General features: G+C 41.5%; 1 protein-coding gene across 1 annotated transcript; it reads right to left on the bottom strand.

Moving 5' to 3' along the window:
* Nucleotides 1-290: 290 nt before the first annotated feature.
* On the bottom strand, nt 291-14,061 carry fzd4 (frizzled class receptor 4). The gene is made up of 6 exons (XM_005942796.2): nt 13,339-14,061; nt 8,817-8,954; nt 8,297-8,683; nt 7,750-7,895; nt 6,866-7,113; nt 291-6,707 (listed from the first exon to the last, which is right to left on the bottom strand). Exons 1-6 carry the CDS (start codon nt 13,600-13,602, stop codon nt 6,289-6,291), a joined length of 1,602 nt encoding a protein of 533 aa, XP_005942858.1. The 5' UTR covers nt 13,603-14,061; the 3' UTR covers nt 291-6,288.
* Between the last annotated feature and the right edge of the window lie 2,771 nt (nt 14,062-16,832).

The raw sequence follows: 16,832 nt of genomic DNA, 5'->3' as shown, positions 1-16,832 counted from the left end.
TCCAACATGTATATAGATTATGCCCAGTGTTCCCCGTGGTCTTTGATCTTCTGCCACAGCATTTAATAAATCCTAGAAACGCCTCTGTACAGGCCTTTAAGTTCAAGTCGTTCATTTACACACATTTAGAGAAACAAGCAATAGCGACGCTGAGAAAAGTGACACTGACAGTGGCACGGTGACATCTAGTGGTGAATGATGGTTTGACATGAAAGCAGCATAATTCATACAATCACAAATCATCAAATGTGTAAAGAGCAGATTTCATGAAATCTGGTACTGTGTCAGATGTTTTACATCTTAAATGTTATGAGATGTTATCACTTTGTATTAGTATACTGATATTATCACAGGGCAGTAAACACTGAAAGCCTAAAGAAAGATTTTTCCGTGCAAAGTCAGTGACATGTATGAAGGGTCTAAATAAGAATTTAAGCGCTCTTTAGGATGAATGTAGTTCCATCAGCAAAAAAGAATACTTACAATACTCTACTGCCAAATTATTATTGACATTACAATAAAAAAATACACTCTACATGTTCCAATTTCTGGTCTGACCTTAACACACAGAGTATGGTTTTGTTAGCCAGAAAAGTAAATTCCAATCTTTCACACTCATTGCCACGTAAAAAAGAGCTCTCTGTTTCAGCTTGATGGCAAATAATTTGCCAATCTGCCTCCTGGCCAGGCTTTTGGATTTCAGTCTCAACTCGTTAGCATGTTTGGCCCAAGAACCAGGATTTACAAATTCTTCTTGCATCGCATTGGCTCTTAGGCCAGGACACCTACGTCACCCAGAATCCCCAGGAGTGGCCATTACTCAAAACTATTCATACAACATAGATGCTCGGTAGAATGGGAAAATGATTTCAACATTGCTGAGAGTGAACAGCTGCAACCTTCTGCTGCTGGACGATGACAGATTTCCTTTCCTCTCTTTATCTCGCTCACTTCCTTTTGCGTTACTCTCTCTTCTCTAATTTTGTCAGTTTGATGTCGCTTTTCTTTCACTTCTCGCATTTGACTTGTTTTTCCCGACCCTGACTTCTAACTTTAGCCTTTTTCTCCCTTCACTTTACTGCGATTTCTTACCCCTCTTTACATACACACACACACATACTGTACATACACAATTACACACAAGGGAACCCGACTCTGAAAATACATCTCCAAGAATAATGGCTGAAGAATTTTATTAGGGCCCTTTCACATTTCATGTGGAAAAGAATTCTAACATGCTGTTCGCTAACATAGTGTGTGTAGCACTCGGTCTGTATGTATGGTTATTTCGTCCAAATGTCACCAGGAGAGTGGATATACAGAAAATATGCTCTAGAGCTGTCACTTGTGAGGAAATGTCACAGTCAGAAGTGGAATTTCTGTTATTTTAAGGCTTGAAAATTAGCATTTAGGGTGAGCTTCTCCCGTTGCAGAATTTTGCTCATGACAAGCTGCGGTGTCTCTAAACAACCAAAGAAATGTGGAAACCAACGGGTAGATGGAGAAGCGTGGAGATTGAATGACCTGTGGCATTCACTGGGGGAAAAAAAGAAAGAGAAAAAATTGGGAGGCTGTGTGCTCGAATGCACCCTCGAGTGAGAACACACATGAACTCACTATACAAAAACCACCATATAGGGTATAAATTTGAGAGAATTGAACTCCTCCTCTTGCCTGTCTGTGTTTGTGAATGCACATGTCAATGTGTGAACATGCATGTGCGTGTACTCTCACTCTCTCTGTCTGCATGTACCGGTGTGTGTATGTGTGTGCTTTAGAGGAGCCACATCTGGAAACAATAGAGAAGGAGATGCTGTCACTTTCCCTTTACCTCAGGCTTTCGAGTGTGTTCTTAAAGAAACACTCAGTTCACTCACAGTAAATTACAGGAAGGCAATCTGAGCTTCAGACTTAGATATTTGGACTCTCTCGCTTGCCGACGCACACACAGATGCTCTCGGGCACATACACACATTCATTCAGACAGTCTAACATGCCCAGAATTAATCAGTTTCTCCAGATGTAATTTTACCCCTGCACCAGTAAATTGCAGCCTTGCTTGTATTAAGTGTAATTGTAAAGCCAAATTACAGCTAATTTTGAAGTGAGAGTCTGTGTGTGCTTCTGCAAATACTCCTGTGTGTGCTGTAAACGTGTGCGTGTGTTGGAGGGGTTGAAAGTTCATAGCTGATAAGATGTGATTGATGGTAAAGTCGTGTTTACACAGCATAATCACTATGTTTACACTGTGGATTCAAATGGAATTTAGTGGATATAGAGCATTACTTATCCTAACCCAGAGTGAACGTTAAAAAGAAACGCAAACTCGATAAAAGACCTAATAGGGTTGCGTGCCGGCAAATAATTGCGCAAATTGTAAATGCACTTGTGTCTGAAAGACCATTAAAATTGAATTTGCCTCATTAGACAAGAGGTGGCAGCATTGTTCAACCCAGTAAGTAAACACATCCCAGAGGACGTGCAAGGATGTTACACTGCATGGGCCAAAAGCAAAACAGTAAAGCAGTTATCCATGGGTTCACTCATTCACACTACTTTTAAGTGGCCTTTATGAGTCATGGATTGTCTGTTTGTTTATACAAAACTACAATTTTATATGATAACAATCTTACATTTTAAATGTCTTACCATTACAATAGCATGCTCACTAACTGCACTCTATGACCAAACTCTACTCTTCTGTACATAATACTTACTTTTTTTTAGTTAATTTATTCACAACAGACGGGAAAGCATTTTTCAGTCACCTCAAATATAAAATTCTGCTTTGGCTATTCGAGTGATGACGATTTGAAAATAGGAAATATTTACCGTTTTACTTCTTTTGTGACATTTGTCTGTAATTTGAGTATCTTTGTGTTCAGGTAAAGGTTTACCTTTAAGCTTTAAAGAAACTGGAGGGCAATTTTCATTTTTTCTCCCGATGTGCAACGAAAAATGTCACTACAATGAAATCAACACTCATCAAAGTCAGAGGCACACATATAACCCCGTCAGCATGTCAGAAAACAATTTTTTTTATTCTTCTGATACAAAACTGTTTTAAATAACAAACACATTTTAAAATTTGTTGTCATTTTTTTTTTACAAGGATAAATTAGCAATTTCATTATAAAACATTGACGATATTGACTTTTCTACACAGGGGTCAGTCCAGACCTTAAAGGCTGCGATCAGTGCTGGTGAACTGACTTCGGCAGTCATTCATATCGGGGTTTCTGGCAAACATTTAACAAATCGGTATAATCAGTGGTTCTCAATCTTTATTAAGCTTGACACATACTCACTGGGTTTCAAGGCACATTCTGTGATTGTTTGGAAATGTTACCTGAAGCTCAGTGTGGTCATAGAGTAGACCGCCAAAACATTCGCAGGGAAACTACATTAACTCAGAGGGGAGGTGGTCAGAGGTTAATTTAATTCACTTTGAGTGAATGTAATGTTTGTTTGACTTTGGAAATGTAATAAATGTGCCAGGCTACGCTGGTTTAAGAAACACTTTCTTGAGGGGGTTCTAGGTTTCACCACAACCATTAAAAGTTGTCTCTTAATGTTAAAAAATGGCTCATATTTAACATATTTTGGGGCAATTGAATCCCCACAATGATTTTCTGTCCAATTCTAAACATTAAGCCAAAAACAGGGGTACGTGTGAGGCACTACAGTTACAGAGGACACACAGGAAGACAAAGCTCCAGGTCTTATATATTTCAACTGTTTGAAACAGACATTTCCTTATTCTTCTCAAATATGGAAGGCAAAATGTGACAGATATCACATATACTACAGATATAAAGGCTTGCAGAACTGCAAGAATGTTGCTGGGAAGATTGTCATGAAAATATACGGGACACAGGAGAAAATATCAGAATTTGGTAAATACAGCTCCAATCCAACTTGAGAGACAATAACTTGTTTTAGTCATCCATGAAAATGTGAAATACAATGAGCAATAATCTCTTCCTTTGAGGGTTTGATTGTCTGGGAAATTAGCCTTATAAAAAACACAGTCTAGGCAGAGAGAGCGAGAGAGAGACATGATGTGACATTTATAGAGAAAGAAAATATACACACCAACAGACCAGAAAAGAAAAGCACACAAAAGAAGATGTTTGATTCCTGATACTGACCAAAATATAGTCATAAGTAAGCTGATGAACAAGATTTGTGGACAGAGAACCACGAGTACACTTTTATGTACAAAGGTTTTGGACAGTTTAGATGTTCAGATGAAGAGTAATGTCAAAATATCATGTCAGGCATTTACTGGTCCTACATTCAATCTGCAGCAGCACAACGAGAATCAGGAAGGACTCTCATCAGTGGCTAAAAGAATTGCTCTAACCTCCACATATCTGTGCCATTCAGGGATAATGTGATTAAACAGGAGGAATAAAAGAATTAAAATCCATCTAAGGACTCAGGTATGACACGTATCTTCATGCAGCATGTACTGGGCGTAACTATACTTATGACAACTGGTGCTGTTTTAGCCCACAAATATGTCCCTTTGGGGCCCATGTGGGGTCACTGCGGACCCGTAGAACCCACAAGGAGGTCAGTGCAGGTTTTTTGTAGGTACATCAACTATAGCTTGCCCACAAAAAAACACATGGGGATTCAAAAGGGCAAATCTGCTATGGGCCCAATATAAGCTAGCCATCATGGGCTACACCTGGGTTATTTTCTGGTCAGACATCGCTGGGATACCCACAGAATTCCCTTTTTTGGGACCCAAAGGGGCAAATGTCCTATTGGCCCCACATGGGCTTACTTACATTTACCTTACATTGGGGGAGGGGGGGGGGGGGGGGGGGGGGGTTGTGTGTTTTGTGGGCCACAGCTCGTAAAACTGCTGTGGGCCCTGCGTGGGCACACCCACATGGGGTCCGTGGAATAGCCGTGGTTGCTCTGCCCACACAGTTTACCCACAGCTACAGTCCACAATTCACCCACTGTGGGTCCACACCTAATACAGACCGCTTGTCTTCACTTTACTTTTATTGCCAAACATTTTGACAGTGATATCTGTGTGAGCACATGCATGTCTCTGTGACGGCCCTTTGCTGTTGCGTAATGTGTATTATGGCAAGTGATTGTCTAATAACCTCAAATTCTCTAACCGTTACCCTGCCATAGAGACAATATTTGGGTAAGAACAGAGAGAATAATTTAATTTCCTGAATTTCATGGCGACTTAAGAGCATATACGGATTTCCAGGAAAACTATACACATCACTGGAAGTTAGCCGAGCTCCTCGTAGAAAAGCACAAATTCCTTCATTTCCCAGGACATCTTAGCAATTACAAATTTATGGGGCAATAAAAGTCACAGCTGGTATTACCAGGATTCATTGTGGTGTGGTGACTACCTCAAAATGTTTTCTTTTCTTTGCACCTACATCTGACCAAACTCCCCATCAATGAGGCTGTGCATATAAATGTGTTGTATAATGATTCACTTTCAGTCTTACCAATGCTTTCCCAACCCTTCACATATTATATCTCTATAGTGCATAAAACAGCTTAGAGCTGGTTTCCCAAAAAATTCTGAGAATAAAATTAACTGTTCTCTTGAACTGAAAAAAGTATAGTTCCCCAAAAAAGCAGAAAAATATAACCAAACTGTGGCTATAAGGCAGTGTATCAGATTCTCAGTACACTTTGTCTGATACGCTCAATGTGGAGGGGGTTTTAAAGGTATCGGGTGCTTCTTGGAAACTTCAGCCCACACCTATATGATACCTGCTCCAGTGTAAAATTGAAAACTTGAAGGAGACCCTAAAAGGACACAATGGCGTTAGGGTTATTTGTATTCAGCAGGTTCAGTCTCTTCTGCTGAGGCTCTGGAGAAAAGAGAGACAGAGAGGTAGACGTGGTGCTGTACAGCTTATTGGTGTCCGGTCTGCTTGATGATGCTTTAGTTCTGCCTTTTCCATCTCTCTTTTTCCTTAATTTGTTTTGCTTTCTCCAGCTCTCTGAGCAAAGGAAGTCTATCAAGGTAGAGAGGCTATTGTTGCTACTAATGTATGACTCTCATCTTGTCTCCTTCATAGAGGCACATGGTCAAGGACTGTCTTTACTTTGATGATGCAATTACATCCAGAGGCTGTTTTGGTGATATTCCTGCAACGTTCCTGTGCCACATTTGCAATCTCCGTCTCATCTATTGATTATCTGACCTCCTTCATTCGTCAGAGTGAGTTTCTGTACATGAGAGAGAAACAAGCAGAACTCCATTCCTGTCCATTCTCTCCTTCTTTCCCTTCAGACCACCGTCTCATTGCCTTTCCCTGGTTTGATCCAGCTCTCGCCCGGTGCCCTCTTGCCACCTCGGCTCGCTCTGCTGTCCCTGAGCAGGCGCGCAGAGCAGCGCTGCCAGGTGTGGAGGGTTTTTGCTGACCAGATCCACATGCCCGACGTGATGCCCACAAGCAGTGACATGAAGATTCGAAGCATCTCTGATGCCACATATGAGTCCTGGGTGCTGGCCCTGAACTCCCCCCAGTTAGAGAGTTGGTAAAGATAACAGCCAATAACGGTGGATGCTGGAACGGTGTAAAGAACAGAAAACACTCCAATCTTCACCATTAAACGCTCCAGCTTGTCTGTTTTGGCACCGTCCTTCTGCAGATTGGAGCGAATCTTGAAAAGAGCCACAAGGCCAGCACAGATGAACAGAGTGCCTGAGGAGGAGGGAGGAGGACATGTGAGGACTACCAGATTGAAAATTGTAATGAGAAACTGAGTATGTTAAAGAAACGCTGAGGAAGAAGAACAAAGTAGAAAATAAGGAAACCCAATATAAGCAGATGAATGAATACCAATATTATGCTTTAATTACCTATAAGCAGGTACGTGGCCAGTGGTGCAACCACAAAGCCTGTGAGTGCTTCCTGCTGCTGGTTGCCAACATAGCAGAGCCCAGTCAGGTCATCTGCATCCACCAGTCTCATGATGAGGATGACAATGGTTTTAACTGCTGGAATGGCCCATGCAGCTATGTGGAAATAGGAGCTGTGCATTTCTATAGCCTCATGGCCCCACTTTAGTCCTGCAGCCAAGAACCAGGTGAGGGTCAGGATTACCCACCTGGAAGAGAGAGCAGACAAAGGAGCGATATAAGCAACACATTTTCCTCATGGGTACACTTATCAGATTACCTTTTTCTTTTTATAGTGAATAGAAATCATCTGTTTCTAGAAACTAAGATACTTAGAAAAAACCATAGGCTCCTGATTACTGTTGGAACGACACATAATTTTTCATTTATGTAACTTTTTCATAACCAATCAGGTGGACATGGCCAGTCCTCAATTATAATTAAGTTATCCTGACACCGGCTAGCCATGAGTTGCATAATACAGGGTTATGATCATATTTTAGGAGAGAGTGAAGTCATTGGTCTCTTGCTTTTCCAAATAAGGAAGAGTGTAGGCAAACAGGAAAGCAGGGCCCAAGCAAAAAGGAAGAAAAACAGCTGTAACAGCAGTGTTTCCAGTGCAGGACAGATTTAAGAAGTGTCACTTTTACCTTTGCATGTGTCGGAAATGAACCCAAATGGTACATGGGTTATGAGACAGGGCAGTAAGACTTTAAGGAAAACAGGATGCAAGTCTCATATTCCAATTGTTCTAGCAAAAGGCATTCCCAGCTGCTGATGACAATGATTAAACTGGGGAAAAGAGATGAAGGATTTATAAAAACTCAGTGTTTATTTGCACTAACCAGAGAGAGGACGCCATGCCAAAGAAATAAAGGAGGAGGAAGACTATGGAACAGCCGGTGCTCTTTAATCCTTCTTGTACCAGAATTGGCACTGCTGCAGCATCCAGATCGCAGGAAACACGTTCCCTCCCAAGAGTCAGTCGTACCTGTTAAATGACATAGAACAGAAAGGGAAAAGAGGTGAGGCTGAATTAATCCCAGAATAAAGTAAAAAGAGAACGAATCGTCTTTCTTTCTAAATGCAGAGAGGCAGAGCTGGAGATTACTGAATTATCTCAACGCAGTGATGAATCAAAAAGGGCTTTTAGTATTTAATCACTGATGTAACATTTTGAAAACTCAAAAACAAACTGTACTCTTGTTGGATTATGTTCAACTGCTGGCCCTGGTACTCTACAACATTTTTATAAAATATAAAAAATAATTAATATCCAAAAACTGGTCCATAAGGTGCTCATCTGATTATTTTTGATGAAATAGCTTTATTGATTTGCTCACAACAAGTGAAATTAAATAGATCAAAATTATTACTAAACCTCCTGCTTACCAGGTAGGCTACGCTGTACAGGTTACAGCACATGGAGAGAAAGATGATGGGCCTTTCTGGGTAGGAGAAACGCTGAGAATCCAAGAGAAAGGTCAGGACTGTCAGAGTGGTTGAGAGGAAGCACAGCACAGCCCACACTGCCATCCACGCATCCGTGAACACTTTGGCCCCTCGCCTGTAGAGCCCGCTGTCGTAGCCGCACTGCAGCGTACAGCTTTCAGTCTGTTTAAGCCAAGTATATTGGTCAGGTGCAGATCCCAGGGCGTGACACTCCTCTTGGTGGGGAGGATGGCGGACCGGCTGGTATGGAGGGTCTTCATCCCCTGGACCCTCCATACACATGTGGTTGTGGTCGTTTTGAGGTGGGAAGAGGCTGCAATTGAGCTCCTGGGCAGAAAACATAATGGGTAATGTCAGTAATGGATTTAAACGTTTCTTGGTTTTCCACATTGCTAAACTATATCCTGAACTTCTATTTTTTTAAGACATGCATGATGTCTTTGATGATGATACGACTCACCTCAGGCCATATGAAGCCAAACTCGTGGAGCACGGGGAGGCATTTTTTCTTGACCGACAGACACATGCTGCCACATGGACCAATAGGGATGGGAACCTTGTCTGTGCACATTGGCACATAAACTGAGCACAAGAAGAACTGTTGGAAAGTGGAGATAAAGAAATACATGTTTAACATTTGATCCTTTGTGAATGTAATCAAGTTTGGCAAACTATGCATTCTGTGATGAGATTTAAAATCATGGAGCAGGGAGTGACTGCAAAGCAACTTTTGATAGAAAAAGCAATGTCACACGGACAATATATTAGTCTAATACTAATATACTGGCACATATGCACTTCTCTTTGGGGAGATTGTTCACAATACTCTCATCGATGTCTGCAGTTGTGTTAGGGAACCACAGCCAAGTAGGTGCAGGGTCAAGTTGTGTCTAATTTGTCAAACACATTGCCGGAAGTTCAGGAACAATGGCCACTCATCATTTTCCTGTTCAGCATAACTCAAACATAAGGTATGGGCAGAAAAATGAAGGACAACCAACATAAAGCTTCTTACTTAAGGTGTTGGTTCATTACATGGCTGTCAGAAGTGCTTCAATAAGCCTTGGCACTGATTCTTCAAGTGGAGGCATGGAAACTACTCTTCTAAAGGATTTTCACTCATTGGTTGTTTTTAATGATGCTAATGGGGAATGCTGTCTAAAACATCTGTCCAGAATCTCCACAGATGTTCACCTGGGTTGGCAGCAAGTGACTCTAAACCCCCAGTATATTATTCAAATCATTTTCACTCTAATCAAATTATTCAGATACCCTTTCTTCACTTGAAAAGGCCAATACTATCAAGATAGAAGTGTTTCATCATAATATAAAGGGGATCCCTCGGAACAACTCTGAGTTGGAGTGACCCTTCCCTCCAAGGCCTCTTCAGAAGCAGGACAAAAGCTAATGCTCCACACCCAACAACAGTTAATAATTTATAAAATGAATACAAGTTGAACTGTAGTGAAATAAGAGCCAGCATGATATCATCTGTAAATGCTTGTTTATTTTCAACCACAATAATCATTATCATTCAACTTGGCCCTTTTATAGTTCAGCTCAAGTGGGCCTCTTTGGGGTCCGCCCGACAGTTCGAGAACCACGGCTCAAAAGGGGACAAGTGGACGCTAATGATGCCAGCAGCACTCCTCCCATAGAATTCTCAAAGCAGTGAACTCTAGAGGGCTTTTTCATCCTCTGTGAAGTATAAGGAATATATATGAATATGTATATATGAATATCAGAAGTTTTTGCCCATTAAAAACTGCACTAGTATTGGCCCCAAACCCCACTAGCAGGCTCCAATTCCAATTCATCTAGAGCAGGGGTGTCAAACTCAAATACAACGTGGGCCAAAATTCAAAACCGAAACAAAGTCGCTGGCTAACGTTAATATTTATTGAAATATATTTATTCCTCCAGATATAAGAATGAAGCTTTTCTTATGGACTCAAACACGTTTTGCTGAAAAACTGAATATGGAACAAGCAAAGCTTAATACTAAACAATATATATATTAGCTGTATAATACTAGTAGGCCAGTTCTAATAGTAATTTGTATGGCTTCGCCAAATTTGGCCCGCAGGCCAGAGTTTGACACCTATGATCTAGAGAAAGTGAAAGCAACAGTATACTTAAGCCAGTTTCAATTAAACACTGAAATTGCAGTAGGAGCGCAACAGTTATCCAATCTTATGTCATAATTTTTAAGACTTTGATCCACTTCAATCAAACTGTGAAGCACAAGGTAAATTGTGTCATTTGTGTGGTGTATTTTAGAGGAGTGAAAACAGTGCTGTGGCCCTGCAGGCTTTCTGTATATTACAACTGGATTACAGCTGCTAACTGTACAGTAGTCCCAAATGTGGCTCCTCCAGCTACTTGCATATACGTCTCGCTATCCTGCTGCTTTTTCTGCTCCGACTTTCATTACATTGCATCACCTCTTCTATTAGTAGCTCTCTATTTTCACCTCTAATAAGGAATGCCACATCTTGAGTCAAGACAGAGAGAGTCAACACTAACCTGCTCCAAGGTTACGCATACAAATCCGTACCATCAAAAACAATCTGTGATGATTACAGCAGCGAGGGCATGTGCCGTGTAATGCTGCATGATCCCCCTGATCTAAGCCTGAGTTTTATTCTGTCCCATGGCAATAGTTTTGAAATAGATATCTAAGTCAGTGTTATAAAGATAGTGAACAGTCTGGAGTCACATTTGACTGTGTGCAGACATTCTGGCAGCAGTGAGGGAAGAAGTACTCTGGGGTTACAGAGGGTAGCAATTTTAAGTGATTTCATGCATTTATAGTGAAATCTGTTTGAAGCCAGAGTGTAAAATTGTACCAGGCTCATGATATGAAAACACACAGAAGCAGAAAGTGCATTTCGCTCAGCTACCATGAGATAACGGAAACAAGCTCTAGGCACTTGGAGTGGTTAAAAAAAATGTGCTGGAGTAAAAGGTTTGATGCTGTTTTTCCATTTGAAAAATATCAAAATATGTATTGGGCCACAGCAGGAACTACATGTTACAGAACTGCAGCCTTGATCCAGTTATAAACAAATCGCAGCTTGAAATTGGCCCTTGAACGGAGCCCAAATGAAACATGAATCCTACAAGAGTGTCAAGGTTGGGAAATAAATAATCAGGGAAATGTTATACAACTCTTAGTGTCTGTGAGAATTTACTGGCGGGGAAAAGTTAAAATTGTTGCCTCTGTCCACTGAAGCATGTTTGAGATATAAACAAATTTAATATACATTGAATGGTTGAGCTACTGTTCTGCTACATATCTACAAGCAGACAGTGTTGACTTGTCTTCTGATAATGAATCAGCGACTCGTTACCACGGCAATATCAAAATCACTAATCCGAGTCTAAGAAAACGTCCTTTAAACTCTCAGCTTATTACACTGTTCCCTGCTCAGCATCTGGGTTGTCATGTAGTTTCACTGGTCTGGCCCAAAGTGGCCTTTATGTGGCCAACAATGTAAAATGAGTTTGACATCCCTGTTATAGAGTTTCTCACCAAAAACAGAGAATGTCTGTTCCTGAAATTTATTGAAGACCTGCCATCCTGAAAAATTGTGACTTGATAAAATGCAGTCAACCCAAATGTTGTAATATTGTCTTGGTTTGACTAAAGCATTCAAAGAAGTTCATGAGACATACAACACATGTTATACTTCAAATAATTCTCACGGTGAGCTATGCATACTCAAGCGGTGACAGTAACCTCACATATTCTGGGTGTTTTCCCTGACTGTTGGTAACCTGAGTCCTGTCACTTCACTGCAAAAAGCTACTCTGGTTACTACTCAGGAAGCCTCCCATTAGAGCAAATGTTAAATGATACGGTTCCTCTTTCTCCTTTCTCCCTCTTTAGCATCTGTGTGTGTGTGTGAGAGAGAAACTGGGTTGTCAGCTAAACTCACTGGACAATTTACAACTGGAGGAGGACAGTTTGGCTTCATACTGCAGTTGCTTCTTGTTCTGTGTGGTTGTCTAGTACACACTGTATGCTTCTTAAGCAGTGTATTAATTTAACATGCCAAAATATTTTTTTTACCCCTATTTCCCAACAGCTGCACACAGCAATAAGTCACTCTAACGCTGTAATAAAATCACATGCCACTCCAGACAGGGCAGTGGACTTAAAATAAGGACCGAGGGAGGAAAAAAGCACTTGGAAAGGTGTGGGCTTGGTTTCATGTCAGTGTACGGGGATGTCTAGACGATCTGGACATGCTTGCATGCCTTTGAAACTGGGCGTCTCTAAATAAAAGGAATAAAAGCAAATTATAGAAAAATGTAAACACCACTTGTCCACACTGAAACTTGCCATCTCTAAAAGAAATCTCTGATGTGCCACCAGCTGCTCCAATAATTGAAAATGAAATGACACATAATTGGTCCAAGCTTTTTCTTTTTTCCTTACATGGTGCAGGAGTCAAACAAGCAGCATTTGTTTTATGACACTGAGGGCATCATTGTTAACAAGACAGTGCAGTATATAGCACTAAAGACTCAGCTGTTGCTGTGAGGGGCATGAACTCAGAATGTCAACAGACAGAGGGGGCATTTTCAATGAATTTAGCATGACAGCCTGGCACAACAGGAAAGGAAGGAAGGCACGGAGCCCCCCACTCCCGCCCGATCCTCTTGACTTCGTGGGAATCAACCCATGTTATGGCCCTCATTATCATCGGGGCCATCAGTCTGATCAGTTCGCGGTGCTGGAGCTCTGTCATGCGCTTTGAGACAAACACACTGCTTTCTCTCTTTGACGCACGCAAATAAATATAGCAGAGATTCCAGACTGAGCCATGCTTTTTTTAGACCAGGCTTGTTCCTAAATTTGTGCACGTTAATGGTGTATTATTATCATCATTATTATTATTATATTTGCATGCTGGTTATTCTACTTTGTTGTGGTGGCTTGACATCAGTCGCTACGATTCGCATGGGTCCACTACCTTGAGTTGACTTGAGCAGCCGTACTGAATGAGCGGCGTGAACGTGGTCAGTTGCAGCTCTGCGTCCGACTGCAGAACGTTGCCGACCAGGTTGGGCATCTTGGTGACGTTGTAACCGAGACCCTGGCACATGCTGATCCGGATCGGGTCGCAGGTCATCTCCTCCACCTCATCGCCAAAAGCCCTGACCAAGCAGAGCGGAGCGACCAATCCGGATAAGAGAAGCACTGCTGACCCCGTGAGCGACACCATCATCCCGGGCATGATCACCCTGATATTGAGCGGCTGCCCCTCTGTAAATGTTGCCACAGTTATTATCTCGTCAAACACAGTCGGGTTAAGTAGCCCTGGAACCTAGAGCGGCGTTTGTAGTCCAGCTGGAGCGGAGTGCGTGTTCGTCCGTGCGCTCTGGGAGCTACACAATCCCACTCTGAGCCATTCAATAGATTCAAATATCCTGAACGCAGCAGTGGATCATTGCGATATCAAAAGCGCGTGTTTTCAATTAAAATAACGTGCGCACTTGCAGTTTGAGAAACAAACAAACAAAACTGCATCTTGATAAATCCTCAAGTCCTTCTTATGACGTCTCCCGTCAGTAACTCCGTGTGGGAAAGCGCAGCGGACCGACAAAACATACAGCGGGACTGATTTTATGCCTACTGCTTCCAAGAGTCCAGCATTAAACTTTATTGTGTCTGTGAAGGGAGACTATTTTCCTCGTCCAGAGAAAAGCCGACCAATCCAAGCACAGGAGTTGGGTTTCCCTGACCAACCCCTGGCCAGGTGGGCGGGATCCAAGAGAAAAATAGAAGAGCGAGCTTCATCCACTCCCCTCTCCCCTTTATACTCTCTACCCCCTCTCGCTCTTTCCTTTCCTTCAGCATTTTGCCTTCTCCCGACTCATTTCCTTTTTCATGCTTTTCTTTTCTTTTCTCATTCTTCTCACTGTGTTTCCTCTCCGTTCCCCCTAAAAAGAAAATGAGAAGCATTCCCCAGCTAATTCTGACAATATCCAGAACGTGTATTTTGACCGGCTGATGTGGTCTACATATAATTTTATTGGCTGTATTTTTAGAAAATATGCATCTGAAAAGTAGATTTAGTGTGTGTGTGTGTGTGTGTGTGTGTGTGTGTGTGTGTGTGTGTGTGTGTGTGTGTATTTAAAGTCCTTAATTGTCTTTTAAGGGCATCTGGCACGTCACCACAGGTTCCACTCCCCTTCTCTAAAGGCTTGTCAGCTCTAAGTGCTCATGACATTGTAATTGAAAATAGGGCCTTAAGTGATGCTGAAGCATTGGAAATCTGTTTTGCATTGCAGTGAATGCACATACTGGACAGGTTTTGTTTGCAAGTGGCACCCAGGGATAAGGTTTCTTTTTCTTTCTTTTTTTTTTACAGCATGATACTAGCGGTGAAGAGTGTTGCTTTGGATTTTCTGTGTTGTTAAGTGGCCTTGGGTGAGAAAGGGCTTGGATATGCTTGCAAATATTTTGGGAGAAAAGATGCTTGATGTGTGTGTTCTTCAAAGTAAAATGCAGAGTTATGACAGCTTAAAGAATATCCCAGATGTAATCCAACTCAGAAAATTCAGATGCAATTGCAGACTAGCAGATATGAAGTACTCAGGCTTTTCTGCAAAGTTATGATTCTCTAGTTAAATTCCATCTATGTGCAAGGACTGCTGTAGTTCTGTCATTTAAATATGTACCACGTCCAAGCATTATTTATCAAGGTTCAGGAGTTAACCTATTGAAACAACTGAATACACACCCTTTCATGGACACAAATAAAAAAGTTCGCCCTGACCCCAAATATGTGTCTGTTTAAGCTCTACTATCTACGCACACAAAGTAAACATTATCAACAAAAACTGGAACACACAGGATGAGAAAAGAACAGTAACATTGCACAGATAGCTAATTGTGATATAATTTGACTTGAAACTTGAACTAGAAACACTTTTGCACATCAGACCGTTTCTATCACATTTTATGAGATTTCCTGTCTATATCAGAGAGTTGCACAAATGCTGAAAACATGTCCAAATCAGCAGCAGTCAAGTTGACTGGTGTCATTGTGCTGCTATTCTGGCTCCCTCTTAGATCACCCCATGATAGTTTTGCAAATCCAGTGTGAAAACTGATTGGCAGCACCAATGACCTCCCCAACCAACCACCCCAACCCCCAACGCAGAAACACTCACACATTCAGAGGGGCACATATTCGCATATGCACCTTCCCCCTCTATTGCTCTTCGTCTGAACCCGAGGTCAAGACCTGAAGTAATTAGCACCGAGCTGAAACAATAGCGTGTGCCTTGGAGCTGATGGCTATCAGGGGAGTGGCTTGTGTGCATGAAAGTGTGTGTGCATGGATTCAAAAGAATGAAGTGAATGCATGGGAACTTAAAACGAAGCAAACTTGGGACCAAAGTTCTTGAGCAAAGCTTAATTTAGGAAACTGTGATAGTTCAAAATGAGACTGCTGGAAAAAGTAAGTATCCGTGAAAGCAGAGAAAAGTGGCATCAGCACACACACACACACACACACACACACACACACACACACACACACACACACACACACACACACACACACACACCACCTCCCTCACCTTCCCAACAGAGTGTGAATAGATGAAGTGAGCATGTAACATGTATGAATGGATGAACTAATGACTATTACACTGGGTAGATAATGACCACAGTTACCCTTTAAGCCGTAAAACTAACACATCAGACATTACACACCTACACATTCCTGAACTGACATTCAGCTGCTCAGCAAAAAAAAAAAGTAGTCCCATTTAAATATGTTTATACATGTAACTTGTATTTAAAGGAAACAGATGTGCATTATAAATATTAATACAGCTGACTGATTGCATGGGACACAGATGTTCTGGCTGTTCATAATAAATTATTTTAGTACTTTGATAGTAGTTTTTATGAATCCACATGGAGGGTATTTTTCGAGCCATCCTGCGTCTTAGCGCAAACCACGTTCTAACCAAACCAGCAATCAGCTTTGAAAGGAAATAGGTCTGCCAATACTTTGGTCAGGCTAAGCATAACATCAACATTTACACTGAGTAGTTAATTTATAGTGACTGTACAGAACGCAGGATTTGAAGGCTGCAGAGGTGGGACCTGGTCGAGTAAATATGTAATCAAAATCTATTAAATGCTTGTGTGGATGTGGGAAGGTGAAGAATTTGAGCCATTCAGGTCACCAGTGGCAGAAGTCGCTTCAACAGCAGCATAACAGCGCAGTTCCGTTTGGTGTGTTTTTACTGATTTTGTAACAAGAAGGAATAAACCTTTAAAATGACTTTCTCAAACATACCGCATAAGGTCTGTGTGCGGTATGTTTTGCAATCCAGTAATGCTGATTTCCACTGCTGAAGGCCAAGCAAAAATAGTCAGGGCTTTCTAATTATCAATGCCACACAGTTTTCTCCAAGACAGCGTTCATGTGACTCTTTTTGCATG

This window comes from Haplochromis burtoni, unplaced genomic scaffold, assembly GCF_018398535.1.
Source record: "Haplochromis burtoni strain Fernald_Lab_line unplaced genomic scaffold, NCSU_Asbu1 Contig_346, whole genome shotgun sequence".
Taxonomy (NCBI): Eukaryota; Metazoa; Chordata; class Actinopteri; order Cichliformes; family Cichlidae; genus Haplochromis; species Haplochromis burtoni.
The sequence above is the reverse complement of the archived record's forward strand: the minus strand, read 5'-3'. Positions and strand labels throughout refer to the sequence as shown.